The 14,107-nt window shown below is 40.2% G+C and overlaps 1 protein-coding gene and 1 long non-coding RNA gene across 3 annotated transcripts in view; one reads left to right on the forward strand and one right to left on the reverse strand.

Moving 5' to 3' along the window:
• Window positions 1-1,792, reverse strand: part of ZNF608 (zinc finger protein 608) — a 115,051-nt gene extending 113,259 nt beyond the window's left edge. For both annotated transcript variants that reach the window (XM_066274220.1, XM_066274216.1), the window contains exon 1: window positions 1,545-1,792. In XM_066274220.1, coding sequence (XP_066130317.1) covers window positions 1,545-1,586 — 42 coding nt within the window. In that variant the 5' untranslated portion in view covers window positions 1,587-1,792. The remainder of the gene's footprint in view (window positions 1-1,544) is intronic.
• The window catches only part of LOC136334239 (uncharacterized), a 42,012-nt gene that overhangs the window by 422 nt on the left and 27,483 nt on the right, over window positions 1-14,107 (forward strand). The gene's annotated exons all lie outside the window — the stretch shown is intronic.

Below are 14,107 nucleotides of genomic sequence, written 5' to 3' on the forward strand. Positions count from 1 at the left end.
GAAAATAACGGCGTTCAAAATTTTTTCAGCCTTCGAAACCTAGAGGATGTGATGTTTTCCTGTTTTATGTTGTTTTAAGAAAAAGGAACCGAGTTCCTAGTATAGTCCCCGAGGGGGAAAAAATCCGCTGTCGCTCAAGCCAATCAGTCAGGCGGTAATTCGATAATTAGAGTCAAAAAAAGATTTTTTTTAAGGCGACCTTTTCCAGGACAGTTTTCCCCATTTATAGTCACAGCAAACGGTGCGTCTCCCTTTTATTTATTTTTCTCTCCTCCTCCTCTTTCGCCCACCCCCTCCTGTGTTTAGTCAGATGGCCCCGGAGCTTGGCTTAGTATTTTTAATTAGCTGGCGTTTGGAAGCTAAAAGCAGTAATGAATTGTTGATGGATTGGAAGTGGAGAGTTGCTTTGCTGGAAATGTCGGGGCTGGGAGAGGGGGATGGGCGAGTTAGCAACAACCAACCATCTAAAAGGAGCGATTTTGTTACAGTGCAAGCCTTTCACATCACGTGAGGATCAAGGGCTCAATTGGTTGTCGTGAGAACAAAAATGGTGACAAGCGTATCAAGAAAATACTGATCTGGTCTTTAAAAAAAAAAAAAGCTGAAGGTCTCTCCCCTCCCCCTGCACACTCTCTCCCCACCGCCGCCTACCCCACCCCCACCCCCCTGCAGTGGGCGCAGCTACAAGTTATGAATGTGAAACATTTCTCGCAGATCTAGGCTCTCGGAAGTTCGGAAGGAGTGAAATGTAATGAGCACAAGAGCAAAGCAGATGTTTTAAAGAAACACCTTATAAACCTTTCCTCAACTTATCTCCAATTTGTAGGCTTCCCCAAGGGGCAGAGATAGGGACACCTAGACAAGGAGGGCACCTCTAAGCTACTTTGGTTTTAGGGGACCCCCTCCTGTCTTAAACAAAGAAAAATATTTTGCTAGTTCCCAAGCCAGGTCCTGTAATAAACACACCATTGTTACTATTTATGGGTTTGTTTGGGTTGGGTGGGGCTTTTTTTTAAATGGTGTTTTTTGTTGTTTCTTTTTTTTTAAAGGAGGTGGAAAATGGTAATTATAACCATTACATGTAGTGGGTGACTCTTCCCTTATTTAATATTAAATTATTGGGCACTAGGATGTGACAGGAGACTGAAATCGTCTTGTTCTGCCCTTGCCCCCATTTCTCTGGCTCGGTTTGGAAGAAGGTTGCCCAGCTAGGATAGGAGAGGGAGGAGGTGAGGTGAGCCCCAGAATGGACACTGCAGATCAGGATATGTAACTGTGTTACTTTTATTCTCCTTGGGTTAGAGCCCAAAACGTAATTTACTCTAAGTTACCCCGAGTGCCCAGTCAAGCTTAATTTGTGTGAAGAAGTTAAAAATGCTTCACCCTCCACTGGCTAAAATTCACCCTTCTTGAGTTGTTGTTCTCAATGCAAAAAGCCAAACCTTATAACTAGTTCCTCATTTCAATGCATAAAACTCGCACATTCCCCTGCATGAAGTCCCCGCTAAGTGCTATATAGAGACACACCACGCAACCGTACTTACGGTCTGTATTGGATCGAGTTGACCTTTTCCTTCTAACTGCATTGAATGTGTTTGGTTGAAGCCGCTTTATTTTGGAAATTATAATCTCTTCAACAAATTTATTATTAAAGAAGATGGACCAGCAAATGTCACAGACTGTCCCGTGTATTTTTTATAAAAGCAAAATTTAAAATAAAAAAAAAGAAAACAAAAATCCCCCTGGTGCACACACACAAGCTTGTTCTGCAACACTGAAATCAGGACTGAAACACAACACACACAGGGGGAGTGGAGCAAAAGGAGCTCTCAGCCTCTATACCTGAAAGGGACTTTTCTTTGTTCCCATTGCCCTTTCGCATCGGGCCAATCAGAGAGCAGCTTTTATGAAACTCGGCCCTCTCATTGGCTAGCTGCTTTCTCTTGGCTACTGTAGGGGGTTGAGAAATACACACGTATAAAACACACACTGAGAGCGGGTGGGGGTGCGGTGGGGGGTGGTTGTGGAGACAAAGCGTTTTATTTTCCAACCAGATTGGGGTAGAGGAGCCTCCTGCAGTAAGAAGGGAAAAAAATGGTGCGCCCGTTTCAATTACTACATCATTCACATAAAACACTTAATTTATTAAAACAAATCTCAAACAGGCTGAGAGGAGAGGATGTCGGTAAATACGAGTTTGATTGTGTTATCTTGGGGAAAATAATGTATGTGATCTCTCCGTGGCAGAGAGAAGCCAAATGAGCCACCAGCGCGTAGCGAGGAGAATAGGGAGACTGGCTATGTGGAAATGACTGCGAGCGTTTTGTTGGCTTCCCTTCCTTGTTGTAAGGACTCGGCAGCGCGAACTCCCAAGACTGATTTTTCTGTGTGGCAGCTTCTGGCTTTCGATTCTCCCCCACCACTTTGCCCTCCCCCCCCCCCCCCCCCCCCCCCCGTTGTCTCTCTTTTTACTCGCTGATTAAATAAGAAAAATCGATCTAGGGATAAAGGCGGTGGTGGGGAAACAAGTAACCCTTTTGTTTCCAGTCTGCTGGTCGACAAGCACCTAAGTGCAAACGCTGGCAACTATTTAAGCACCACTAGGTGAATGGTTCTTCCCTAGAATTAGTAACAAATCTTTCCCACCTGGCCCTAGGCGGCTCCAAAAAAATACGAAATAAGGTCCCGGCCAACCATATTCACACCTACGACTAGCCTCATTTTTTTTTTAATCGATTTGTGGGAGATAAAATATACTAGGAAGATTAACCCATTAAAGAGTCCCAGTCAGGCATTTTTAAACCTGCGGATTGTCAGATTTCCCCATTCCCCAAATCTTTATCCCTACCTTAGGAAGGGGGGAGGGGTCAAAATCCTGACTGCTACAGAGGGCAATCCACCAAAAACACCGAGAAATGTTTTAGAATTTATTATAGGACAAATGCCAGCAACCAAGTTAATAGGACTCTGAGGTCACAGGATAATAGAGGTTAATATGAAATAAATTCAGTATTGTACTGTAACAGATAATACACTTGAACTAATGTATTTATACATATTAAGCCTTTAGAGCACTTCTACTTTTTTAATTTTTTATTGTTATTGTCCAGTACTTTAGGAGCTCTAATATGGAAAGTCTAAAATCAAAGAGTGCTCTGAATTTAATCGAAAGCATCGTGATTCCAAGTCTCCAAAATCCAGTGCTACTGGGATTGTTATTTCTAGTTGACAACTGCAATTTAAGATGGTCTTAACTGAATCAAACAGACATATAAAGTGAATTACTACTAGCAGAAGATCACTTATGACGTAAAGTCCGTGATAACTTTGTGAATCAATAAAAATATTTGTCACATTTTAAGTAATATCTATTGACTGGTGTTTTAGCTTTCAGTAGATTTAGTACATACACACACACAAATATCTATTAGTTGTTTCACAACCCAAGATGAACTAGATTTGATGCTGCAAACAGTAATAAAGAGCAGTTTTCCACCCTTTTCTGGGGTATATTAACTAGCGGAATGCAATCTATAATAGTCCTCAGATCTCCCAAAAAACATCTGTATTCAAATCAAAGTTGTACATTAACAAATAAAGAGGGGCAAATTAGATATCTGATATCCACTTACCCTCCATTTTCTTTGGTATTTGTTTTATATTTTGTACTCCACAGCTTTTTTACAAGTTGTATATTTCCCATTGACAATAATACAGCACCATATGGTGATTTCTAACTTTTCTTCTTTTAGAAAAAATGGTTCCTCAAAGGACCAGATCACTTTAGGGCACTCTGTGTGTCCCTGGAGTATCATCTACATTTCAGCCTTTGGAAGTTCATGGCTATCCTATATGTTATATCAGTTTGGAAAAATCAATGGCTAGCTTTTAAAACAACTGGACTTCAAAAGAGATAGAAAATAAGACCTGGTGAAGTTGGAAAAGGGTAAAAGCACTCCTCCAACATACTCCCTTGGGGAAAGGAAATCACAGTGTCTGCAGCATAGACTTAGTATAACTAAAACCAAAGTGTAGGCCTCCTAATATGCAAATAATCTGATCAACTCTAACTTTAACACCAAGCCCTAAATCTTAAACCTTTTGGATAAACCCTACTGGTCAAAGATTAAGGTTTACACTGAGCTCAAACACAGGTTTAACCCAAACCATTTAGATAAATTAAAGCATTTTCCTTCCATTCCCACATCTCCACCCTCCATTTGCACCCACCCCCCATCTCCTGCCCTTCAAGTTCTGCCTGGCAACTTGAATAAACCACAGTTGTTAGGCTAGCTTTGCATGTGTTTGTTTTGTGTTGTTTAACAAAAGGGCCAATCAAGAGACATCAGAGGGCTATCAGCTAATTGATGACTGACACTAAGATAATTACTGGCTTAGAAAATCAAAGCCACCCCTTTACAAAATTAGGAAGTTCAACTATATTTTAAAGAAAATGTGTTTATCTCTTATCAAGGTAGCAGAACACACCCAGCTTCCTAATATCCACATGCATAATTTGATAATACTAGTGCACTGTTGCATAATATGTGCATTTTATACTTTTACATTTTAGTGTGTTTAACTCAGAGATGTGGGAGTGGGGATGACCTGTCTGGAAATGAACCTAGGAAGAATGGAAGGGTTAGGAGGAGTATAAGGAAAGTGTAGAAGGAGCAGGTAAAGAGTGTTAAACCATCTCCAATACCCACCGCCACCAGTTCAGCCCCTGCACTTACTACATTGATTACCAGGTGATGAGAAGATCCTGGCACAAGATTTTTTCTCATTTTTTAGTGCAGAATTACACAGTGCTGAGGAGGGCCAGACTTCAAGCAATAACACAAGAACACTCTGTGGTCTTTCTTTAGTGCCTACATTTCCTCTGATTTCTGGCATATTATTATTGATCAGAAATCATTTTTGGTTTTTGGAAGGGAGTGTATATCTGGGCCTAGCATTTCTAAATCTATGCCAACATTGACACAAGATTTACTCAAGGTCAAGGGGGAAAGGTGGAAAGGCAAACTTATTTAAAAATAAAACCTACCTGGAAATGAACTTAATTTATGGGGAGAGGAACTTAATTTAGACATAATGAGAAACTTTCTGGCTGCTTAAGAAGATTGTAGAGGCCCTGGCCGGTTGGCTAAGTGGTAGAGCGTCGGCCTGGCGTGCAGAAGTCCCGGGTTCGATTTCCAGCCAGGGCACACAGGAGAAGCGCCCATCTGCTTCTCCACCTCTCCCCCTCTCCTTCCTCTCTGTCTCTCTCTTCTCCTCCCTCAGCGAGGCTCCATTGGAGCAAAGATGGCCCGGGCGCTGGGGATGGCTCCTTGGCCTCTGCCCCAGGCGCTGGAGTGGCTCTGGTCACAACAGAGAGATGCCCCGGAGAGGCAGAGCATCGCCCCCTGGTGGACAGAGCGTTGCCCCCTGGTGGGTGTGCCGGGTGGATCCCGGTCGGGCGTATGCGGGAGTCTGTCGGACTGTCTCTCCCCGTTTCCAGCTTCAGGAAAAAAAAAAAAAAAAAAAAAAAAAAAATATATATATATATATATATATAAAAAGAAGATTGTAGAGAAAAAATTCTTATCTACCTAGGGTTGTTTATGAACAGACCTTCCTCAAGGCAGTGGGCAGGTGACCTGCCCTGGTTTCTAGGGAATATAGAATTGGTGATTTATTAAACATCCAAACAAACACTAGAAGGTCTTCATTCCTTTTACCTCCTGGTACCACCCTAACTTCCTGCTTCTGAAAGGTCTTTTAGAGAAAACTCTCCACCTTTTCACACATGCTTACTAACGCCAATTCAAGTTTCTGTGAAGTATATTTAACAATATCCATTTCTAGACAAGTGTTACCAAAAAGAGGTGAGTAGTGTTCCTGGTCAAACATTCCATGTTTTTCACTGGATCAAAATAAAGTGCCAAGAAGAAGGTGTCCAGTGAAAAAGAGAGGACCCTGAACATGGAAACATTTCAGGTCCCTCACAGGAGGGGAGAGGAGGTAGTGTTAGAGAAAAACAGACACCTGGGGTGTTCACCCTGTCAGGGAAGACTCACAAACATTCTGATATACATTTTGTGAATATGCACATTTACATGCAAAGCTGTGTTAACTTTTCACGTCGTTTCGATGCCCTATTATCTCCCTTCCAATTTAAATTCCATAGAGTATAACAACAAAGGTACCATACAGCCAAGGGAAGGAAAATAATGACTGTCTTTACAAATCTTTACAACACGGTTTTACCTAAACAAATTGAAATGACACAAAGCAACTCTTCCATGCTCTGATTTAAGACTGCCATGAATTTTAATAGTAAAAAAACTATACAGTGAAAGGAGGAGCTTCTCTCTGTATATTTAGTTCCCCACCCCGTCTCCCAAGCCTCAACCTGAAATACTCAAGGAAAAGCAGCATATCTCTGTCCCCTTTCTGCCCTGCAGTTCTAGAGAAGCTAGCAAACTATTGCAAACCAGCACATTCTTCTAAAGGAAAACATTTGTATACTGCTCACATTGAGAGAACTGCAATGTAGGTCAGTGTTAAGTGTCTGAAATCTTACCTCCACTTGGCCCAGGCCCTTGTGGTGTGATGTGGGCTACTATATCTGAACGGGTGCCCAAGCGAGGTCTGCGAATTGGTTAGCAAAGTAAGGCAATTTACATTGCCTGTAATGAAACCATTTCAGGAAAAGGATTTTTCTTTTATGCCAGTGGAGACTGGGTGCATAAAGATCAAAACACAACCTACATTTTTTTTCGAAACTACTTATTGGAGATTGCTATTGCTGGTTTTATTACAATATGTATTTTACAGATTTAGGTAATAGCCCTGATTTTTCAAATCGACCTCTGTTTAGACATGTTTCACTTTGGGCTGTTTCTTGTCTGCAAAATTACAGTCATTTGCACGTTATTACAGTGAGTAGGAGACAGATTGTATTTAGCATTGGGTGGGGGAAGGGTTATTATGGGAAGTGATCTGCTACGGTCAGCACATAATTTCAGCCTGAAGAAAATTGCTTCTGAATGGCTGGTCTGTTAGCTAGCCAAGGAATGGTCACTGGGAGAGACTGAAAAATACTTCTGCTTAATCTGCATTATAGAATTATTCTCATTTCCAGAAAGATGGTCTGTGGAAAGAATGATTGTAAAATAAATTTTAAAACATTTAGGTGAAATGTTGTCACTGCTCTATTTGGCTTTAAAACAACTACAACAAAATATTTATACAACCACCAAGCAGGAGTGAGCCAAAAGGCAGCAGCGGGATGCAGACATTATGCTCTATTTGTTCTTCCTTGCCTCCTTCTTTGCACCCCCCTTTTGTCATTTTTTTGAAATCTCTATGACTTAATGACAGTGGATTTTTATAGGTGTGTAAAAATTTGAGAGTAATGCCAAATGTATCGTAAATGTGTGTGTGTGTGTGTGTGTGTGTGTGTAAGAAGAAATTTCCTAATATAGCTTCTTTGGGAGGGTGGAAGAATAGCAGAACCTTCTTAATTGTGAAAGTATCTCGTATACTTTCGGCACTAGAATTTAAGGATTTTCCCACACTTTACAAACTACATCCTAAATATTTATACATATTTCTCAAAGCCAATAGATTAGTAAAGCAAAGTGGCTTATCAGAAATAGTAACCCCTAATTTGTAACTTAAACCCTTATAAATCTCTTAGGAAGTTTTAGCATATTTGGTTGGGGAAAAAATCAGGAGACCAAGGTTTATTTTAAAGAAAAATAAAGGAGTACCATTATACTAAGCTCCTTTGGCTGCTGAATATCACTTTTGTTGTGAACAACTGTGCCTCTTTTGTTTTCAAAACAAGCTTTCCTAAAGGATGGATCACTACAATCATTTGGAGAACATGCAATAAACAACAGAAAGCCAGAAAGTTGTTTTGCTATTTTCATAACGGAAAATTTCCTTCCCCATCCTCTCAGCTCAGCTGAGCCTCTAGTTTACCAGCCAATCATCATTATAGAAATGAGGTTCTCAACGTCCTGATTGACTGACTCCTGGGCCAGTATGTTAAGTTTTCTATGGCTCAATGGCTACTCCGTGACCCTCTTGTTCCAAGATTATTTTAATCACTCTTTTCCTTTCTCTTGTCTTTTCCCTTTGTCTCCTTTTCCTTTCCTCCCTACCCCTTCTTTTTTTTCCTTTGTCTTCTCTTTTCAAGATTTTTAAAATCAGTCAAGGAAGCACCTTATATATATTTTTAAACACCTTTACACATAATGAGCATGTTGGCATCTGCTAGTAATAGCATTTAATGTATGGAGGCGTTTCTTCTGACCATAATTTAATGTTTTGTTGTTGTTATTTATTTAGGTTCTCTTGCTGTTTCCTTAGATTTTAGAAGACTCCTACAAAAGTTAAATGAACACATTTCTCTGATATATGCTTTAATTTTTATATTTTAACATTATCTCTACAGTCTATAGTTTTCCTCTGAGATTTAAAAAATTAAAACATTAAGTTAGAAGACTTTTAAAGATTTTTAAATTTTATTCATTAATTTGAGAGAGAGGGGGTGGAGAGAGAGAGGGAAGGGGGGAGAGAGAGAAGCATCTGTTTGTATATGTGCCCTGACCATGGATGGAACCTGCAAACTTTGTGTACTGGGACAATGCTCTAGCAAACTGAACTATCTCTCCAGGGCAACATTTTTAATTTAATACTGAAAAGAAGTCATGTCAAATCATTTTTAGGAGCTAAGGAGACAATGTATTTTCTTTATACTTAAGATGTTACATCATTTTAAGAGGTGCTTTAAACTTTTATATCATTATCCTTAAAGACCAACTTTAAGGATGCACACCTCTTTCAAACTTGGAAGAGATTTTTAACTCAAGAAAGTGAATAATAATGGAAAATATAGGTGTGACCTAACACGTTCCAAAAATTTTTTCTTAATTCTTCATACATATGTATTCATCCTCATAACAGCCCCATGAGATAAGTACTATTATCATCATCAGGGGAAACTGATACACAGAAAAGACAAGTAGCTTTCTGCAAGTATCACAGCCAAATCTTGGTGGAGACAAGATTTAATATAGAATGGCCAGTCTGTACCTGGATGCTTACCCACTGAACTAGACTGCCACTAACACATGGCTCCAGACAACAATTCTACCCTCCACCCCATTTCTTTTTCTTTTCTTTTTCCTCCCTCCCTCCCTCCCTCCCTCCCTCCCTCCCTCCCTCCCTCCCTTTCTTCCTCCCTCCCTCCCTCCATCTCTTCCTTCCTTCTTTCTTTCTTTCCTTTCTTTCTTTTCTTAGCATAGAAATATTAGGTGACTGACAACTTCTCTTCCTAAAGAATAATGAATTTAAATGCTTTTCAATCAAAGAAAAACCACTTGGTCATTTTTAACCAAGATGAATGTTATGCCAAGAAGTGACACTTAAGCCTCAGGATTTTTTAAATCAGTTTTTGTTATTACTCAATCAGAAATTTTGAAAAAACTCCCATTGATTTGAGAGAGAGAGAGAGAGAGAGAGAGAGAGAGAGAGAGAAAGGAAGGAGAGGAAGAGATAGAAGCATCAACTTGCCTTCCACTTAGTTGTTCCATTTAGTTGTGTACTCATTGATTGCTTCTCCTACATGCCCTAACCAGGGATGCAACCCGTGACCTCAGTGTGCCAGGATGATGCTTTATACACTGAGCCATCTGACCAGGGCCAGAAAATTTTAAATATTAAAAATATTACCATAGGGGGTAGCAGAGTGAGGTTAAAAATGACATAAAACTGGTCATTGCTGACACAGGTAGTACATACATTGTGATCATATTATTCTTTATGTAATATACACCTATATTATATTTGGAAATTTCTATGTTAAAAATGGAAAAAAAAGAAAAAGCTTAGGTCTTAGATAAGGAAGGAGCTATTTAGAAACAGTTTCGCCTGACTAGGTGGTGGCACAGTAGATAGAGTGTCAGACTGGGACACGAAGGACCCAGGTTTGAAACTCCGAGGTCGCTGGCTTCAGCGTGGGCTCATCCTGCTTGAGCACAGGCTCACTAGCTTGAGCATGGGCTTGAGTGTGGGATAATAGACATGACCCAATGGTCTCTGGCTTGAGCCCAGAGGTCACTGGCTTGAAGCCCAAGGTGGCTGTCTTGAGTCCAACATTGCTGGCTTGAGCAAGGGGTCACTTGCTCTGCTGTAGCCCCCTGGTCAAGGCACATATGAGAAAGCAATCAATGAACAACTAAGAGCTGCAAGAAAGAATTGATACTTCTCATCACTCTCCCTTCCTGTCTGTCCCTCTCTCTGACTCTCTCTCTGTCTCTGTCAATAGAAAGAAAGAAACAGTTTATACCCTGGCTTTGGAACATTTTGGCATTAACCCAACAGGGTAAAATTGTCTCAAATGATTTTGTTGTGCATACAAACTAACAGCAGATTATACTTGCTTCCTATCATGTGCTTACTCCAGTTTTTATTTATTTGTTTTAGTTCAAATTCACTTGCTAGGCCATATAGAATGAAAATCTGTAATGTTCTATTTATATTTTAAACATGCACTTAGGAGACTCAACTGAACACTTGTATAATTTTTTTATATAAACTATATTTCAATCAAGAAGGAAAAATATCAATTCCATATAGAAATATACTCAATAGACATTAAGGAATGATGATTCAATATTTTATTACAGGTGTATTATATATTGGAAGAAAAAATTTGGTAATTTAGATTTCTTCAATATATGTTTTTTGTCTCATTCAAAGAAAGAATTGTAGAAATGAAACCAACAGTTCATAGAATTATATAAAATAGCAATATACAAAGACACTAAATAACATAAGCAACATTGAACAGAATTAAACTAACAGAAGAGAAAAAAGTTTAATCTTTTCATAAAAAAGGCTATGACATTTGAGATTTAAAAAAGCAGTGAAGAAGATGAAATCATAGTAACAATTACTATTCTTAACAAATAGGATATAATTTTATAAAATAATGAGATTATAACACAAGGAGTCCCTGATAAAACTGTTATAGCAGAAAATGGATAAATCATTAAATATAATGAGATTTAACTATCACCGTGAGAGAAATGATATGTAATTAGAACAACGAATAGAATGTAAAAAGAAAGCAATGTTTCTATCCATGGTTCCACATTACTAAAAGTCTAGTGATAAAAGAGGAAAGTATTTCTGAGTCTATTAATAAATTATGGGCACAATTATCATTAATTACAATAATAGTCCTCTCAAACCCAAACTCATGTCCTATCAACCTTTCCTTTTATTTGACAAACATCTGCAAAACATTTTGTAAAAATCACATTGCTAAGCATTTTACAAATATTAGCTAATTTCCTGTGATTAAGTTTAAGATATTCATTCAACAAACTTCTATTATGTTCACATGTCCACAGAATATACAAAAAAGGAATAAAAAATTATCTCTGCTGTTGAGATGCTTTATGTTTTAAAGTTGGCCTAAGACACTGGCCAAACTAAAAAAAAAAGTGTTTGATTTAGGATACTATATACAAAAAACATTTACTTTGGGGAAGAAGAACAGCTGACTTTATCTAAGGAATCAATATAGGCTCTAGGGAAGAAGCAGGTTAAATTGTTTTGCCACATTAGGATGAAGATGGAAGGAAAGTCAAGCCATGCAGAAGAAACACAATGAACACAGGTGTAGAGGCAAAAAAGAATAGGACAGCAGTGTTAGTTCAGTTTAGCTAGATTACAGTAACCCTGGAGGGGAGAAATAGTGGTCAGTTTTCTTGTAGATAGGGACCATTATGAACCGTCACAAAATGTGTTTTGGTGAAGGAACAATGGAAACTAACATCCAGCTATAGCTCTGCTCACCCTGGCTCTGTGCTGTATTAGCCTAAGAAAGGGTAGTCTTTTATAATGTATAATAGGGTGCACTCAGCCAGGACTGAAGGAATGCCTTTATTCCCTATAACAAGGAGTTTGAGTTTATCACAAGGCAATGAATAAACTAGCCTTTGTAGGACCATGGAAAAATCTTGAATCTCTTACAAGTTAATTTACAATCATATATATATGTCAGAAAAGCTCTAGGGAGTAGTAAATGAATTATACCATCTATGCCTCTCTGAGTTTTTGGAAATTTTAATGGCCAAAAATGTTTGTAAAATTAATGAACTTATATTGAATCTCTATGTGCAAGAAGAGTAGAACAAATTTCCTCAAAATTCAGGGGACATAGAGCATTTCAAGGTATACTGAGATAATATTCAAGCCAATAAGTACATCAAGTGGACAAACAATAACAATAAGCATGAAATAAACCAACTCTGAGCTTAGAAATGCTCAACGTAGAAAGTAAAAATTCTACAATAATAATCTACAGCCAAATTAAATAAACTAACCAGAGCAGGATAGTCTTTATGAATGAAAACCTGTTGAAAGATGTCTTTATGAATAAAAACATGTTGATTGAAGCAAAGGTAATGTCAACAAATAAAACATAGGGTCAAAAATGGGATCCCTGGGGGACACTAACATCTAAATTTGGAGTAGAAAATATAACTGCTTGAATAATGAATGAGTGAACAGACAAATTAAGAAACAAACACGAAGGCAGCAAGATGGTGATGGGAGTAGGCAGACATACCAACTTCCATCTCCCAGAACCAAAGTGGATTACAACTTAATTTTAAGAACCAGCATCTGGAAAAACCAACTATGGACTAAACTAAGAGGACTCCTTAACCGAGGAACACTGAAGAAGCCACATTGAGACTGGTAGTAAAAGCAGAAATGCAGAGAGGGCTGCCCAGCTCCTGGGAGCAAACAGCAACCCGGAGAGACTCACATGGAGGGAAGTGAGTATAGTGGAGAGGGGAAGGCCCTGGGCCCCAGGAACAAAGCCCCAGCCTGCAGCCTCAGAGCCTAGAAGAAGCATATGGACAGTATTTAGCTCTGATACAAGTCAGGATACTGTTTGTGAGAAAGGGACAGATTTATCAGACTCAGGATTCTTCTTAAAGGGACCGCACAGAAAACCTCTTTCAAAACCACTCACCCAGGGTTCTGGGGAACTGGGAGAGAGGAGAGGACCAGAGTAACAGGAAAAGAGTGTAATTTAGGATGCACAGGCAGAAACACTTTGAGGGACAGCCACCCTAACCCCTGGGCTGAGTCACTCCCCAAATCAGAAGCGAATATTTCCCCTGGAACCAGCAATACCAACAAAGGGAAGCAGGATACCAGCCAAGCAAGCTCTTCTGCGGCACTCAGAGCAGAGTTGCTTCAAAGGAGGGAGCCTTCAGAAATACAGTATTGAGTGCTAGGGTCTGAACTGTAGCGCCCCCATTCACACTGCAGAGGACTCAGTGGAGGGCAGGTGGCGGCAGGACGCAGAAGCATGGTCACATTAGTGGGGGTGGAAGCCGGGCTGGCCACGACTGAGACCCGGCGTGAGCTCAGTCTTGCCCAGTGGGGGTGGACAAGGCACATGAAAGTGGTCTGGCCTGCTGCAGGCCAACCTGCAATCCCATCCACAGTGGAAAGGTGAAAGCCTAGGAACTGCAGAGACCCGTGGCTCAGTGTGGGCATGAAGCCCTGCTTGGCCCACAGAGCCAGGGCTTGCAGGCTGACTCACAAGCACAGATCTGACCATGGGGGCGGGGCAAAATCTTGAGCATAGGCGGAGACCCACAGCTGAGCAAAGGTGCTCACCCCTGCCTGAGGTGCCGAGGCTTGCAGCCCTGGGCAACATGCAAAGCCCTACCCATTGGGGCGGGGCGAAGGCTGAGACTTGTAGACCCAACACATGAACACAACCCCTCCCGTGGAGGGGAGGCGGAAACCATAGCAACAGCCGCAGCCAGTGGGTGCCAGGAATGCCCATACCTGAATGCCGAGGCAGAGGCAGAGGGGGTGGCAGGCCTGTAGACAGACCACAGCTAGGGAACACAGAAGCCACACCCTTCTTATACACAGACAAAATGGGAAGGCCGAGAAATGGAACCCAATTGAATCAAAAGAAATCCCCAGAAAAGAACTTGAATGAGTCAGATATAACCAAATTACTGAATGCAGAGTTTAAAATAATGATTGCTAGGATGCTCAAAGATCTTAGAAC

Source organism: Saccopteryx bilineata, chromosome 4 (genome assembly GCF_036850765.1).
Source record: "Saccopteryx bilineata isolate mSacBil1 chromosome 4, mSacBil1_pri_phased_curated, whole genome shotgun sequence".
NCBI lineage: Eukaryota > Metazoa > Chordata > Mammalia > Chiroptera > Emballonuridae > Saccopteryx > Saccopteryx bilineata.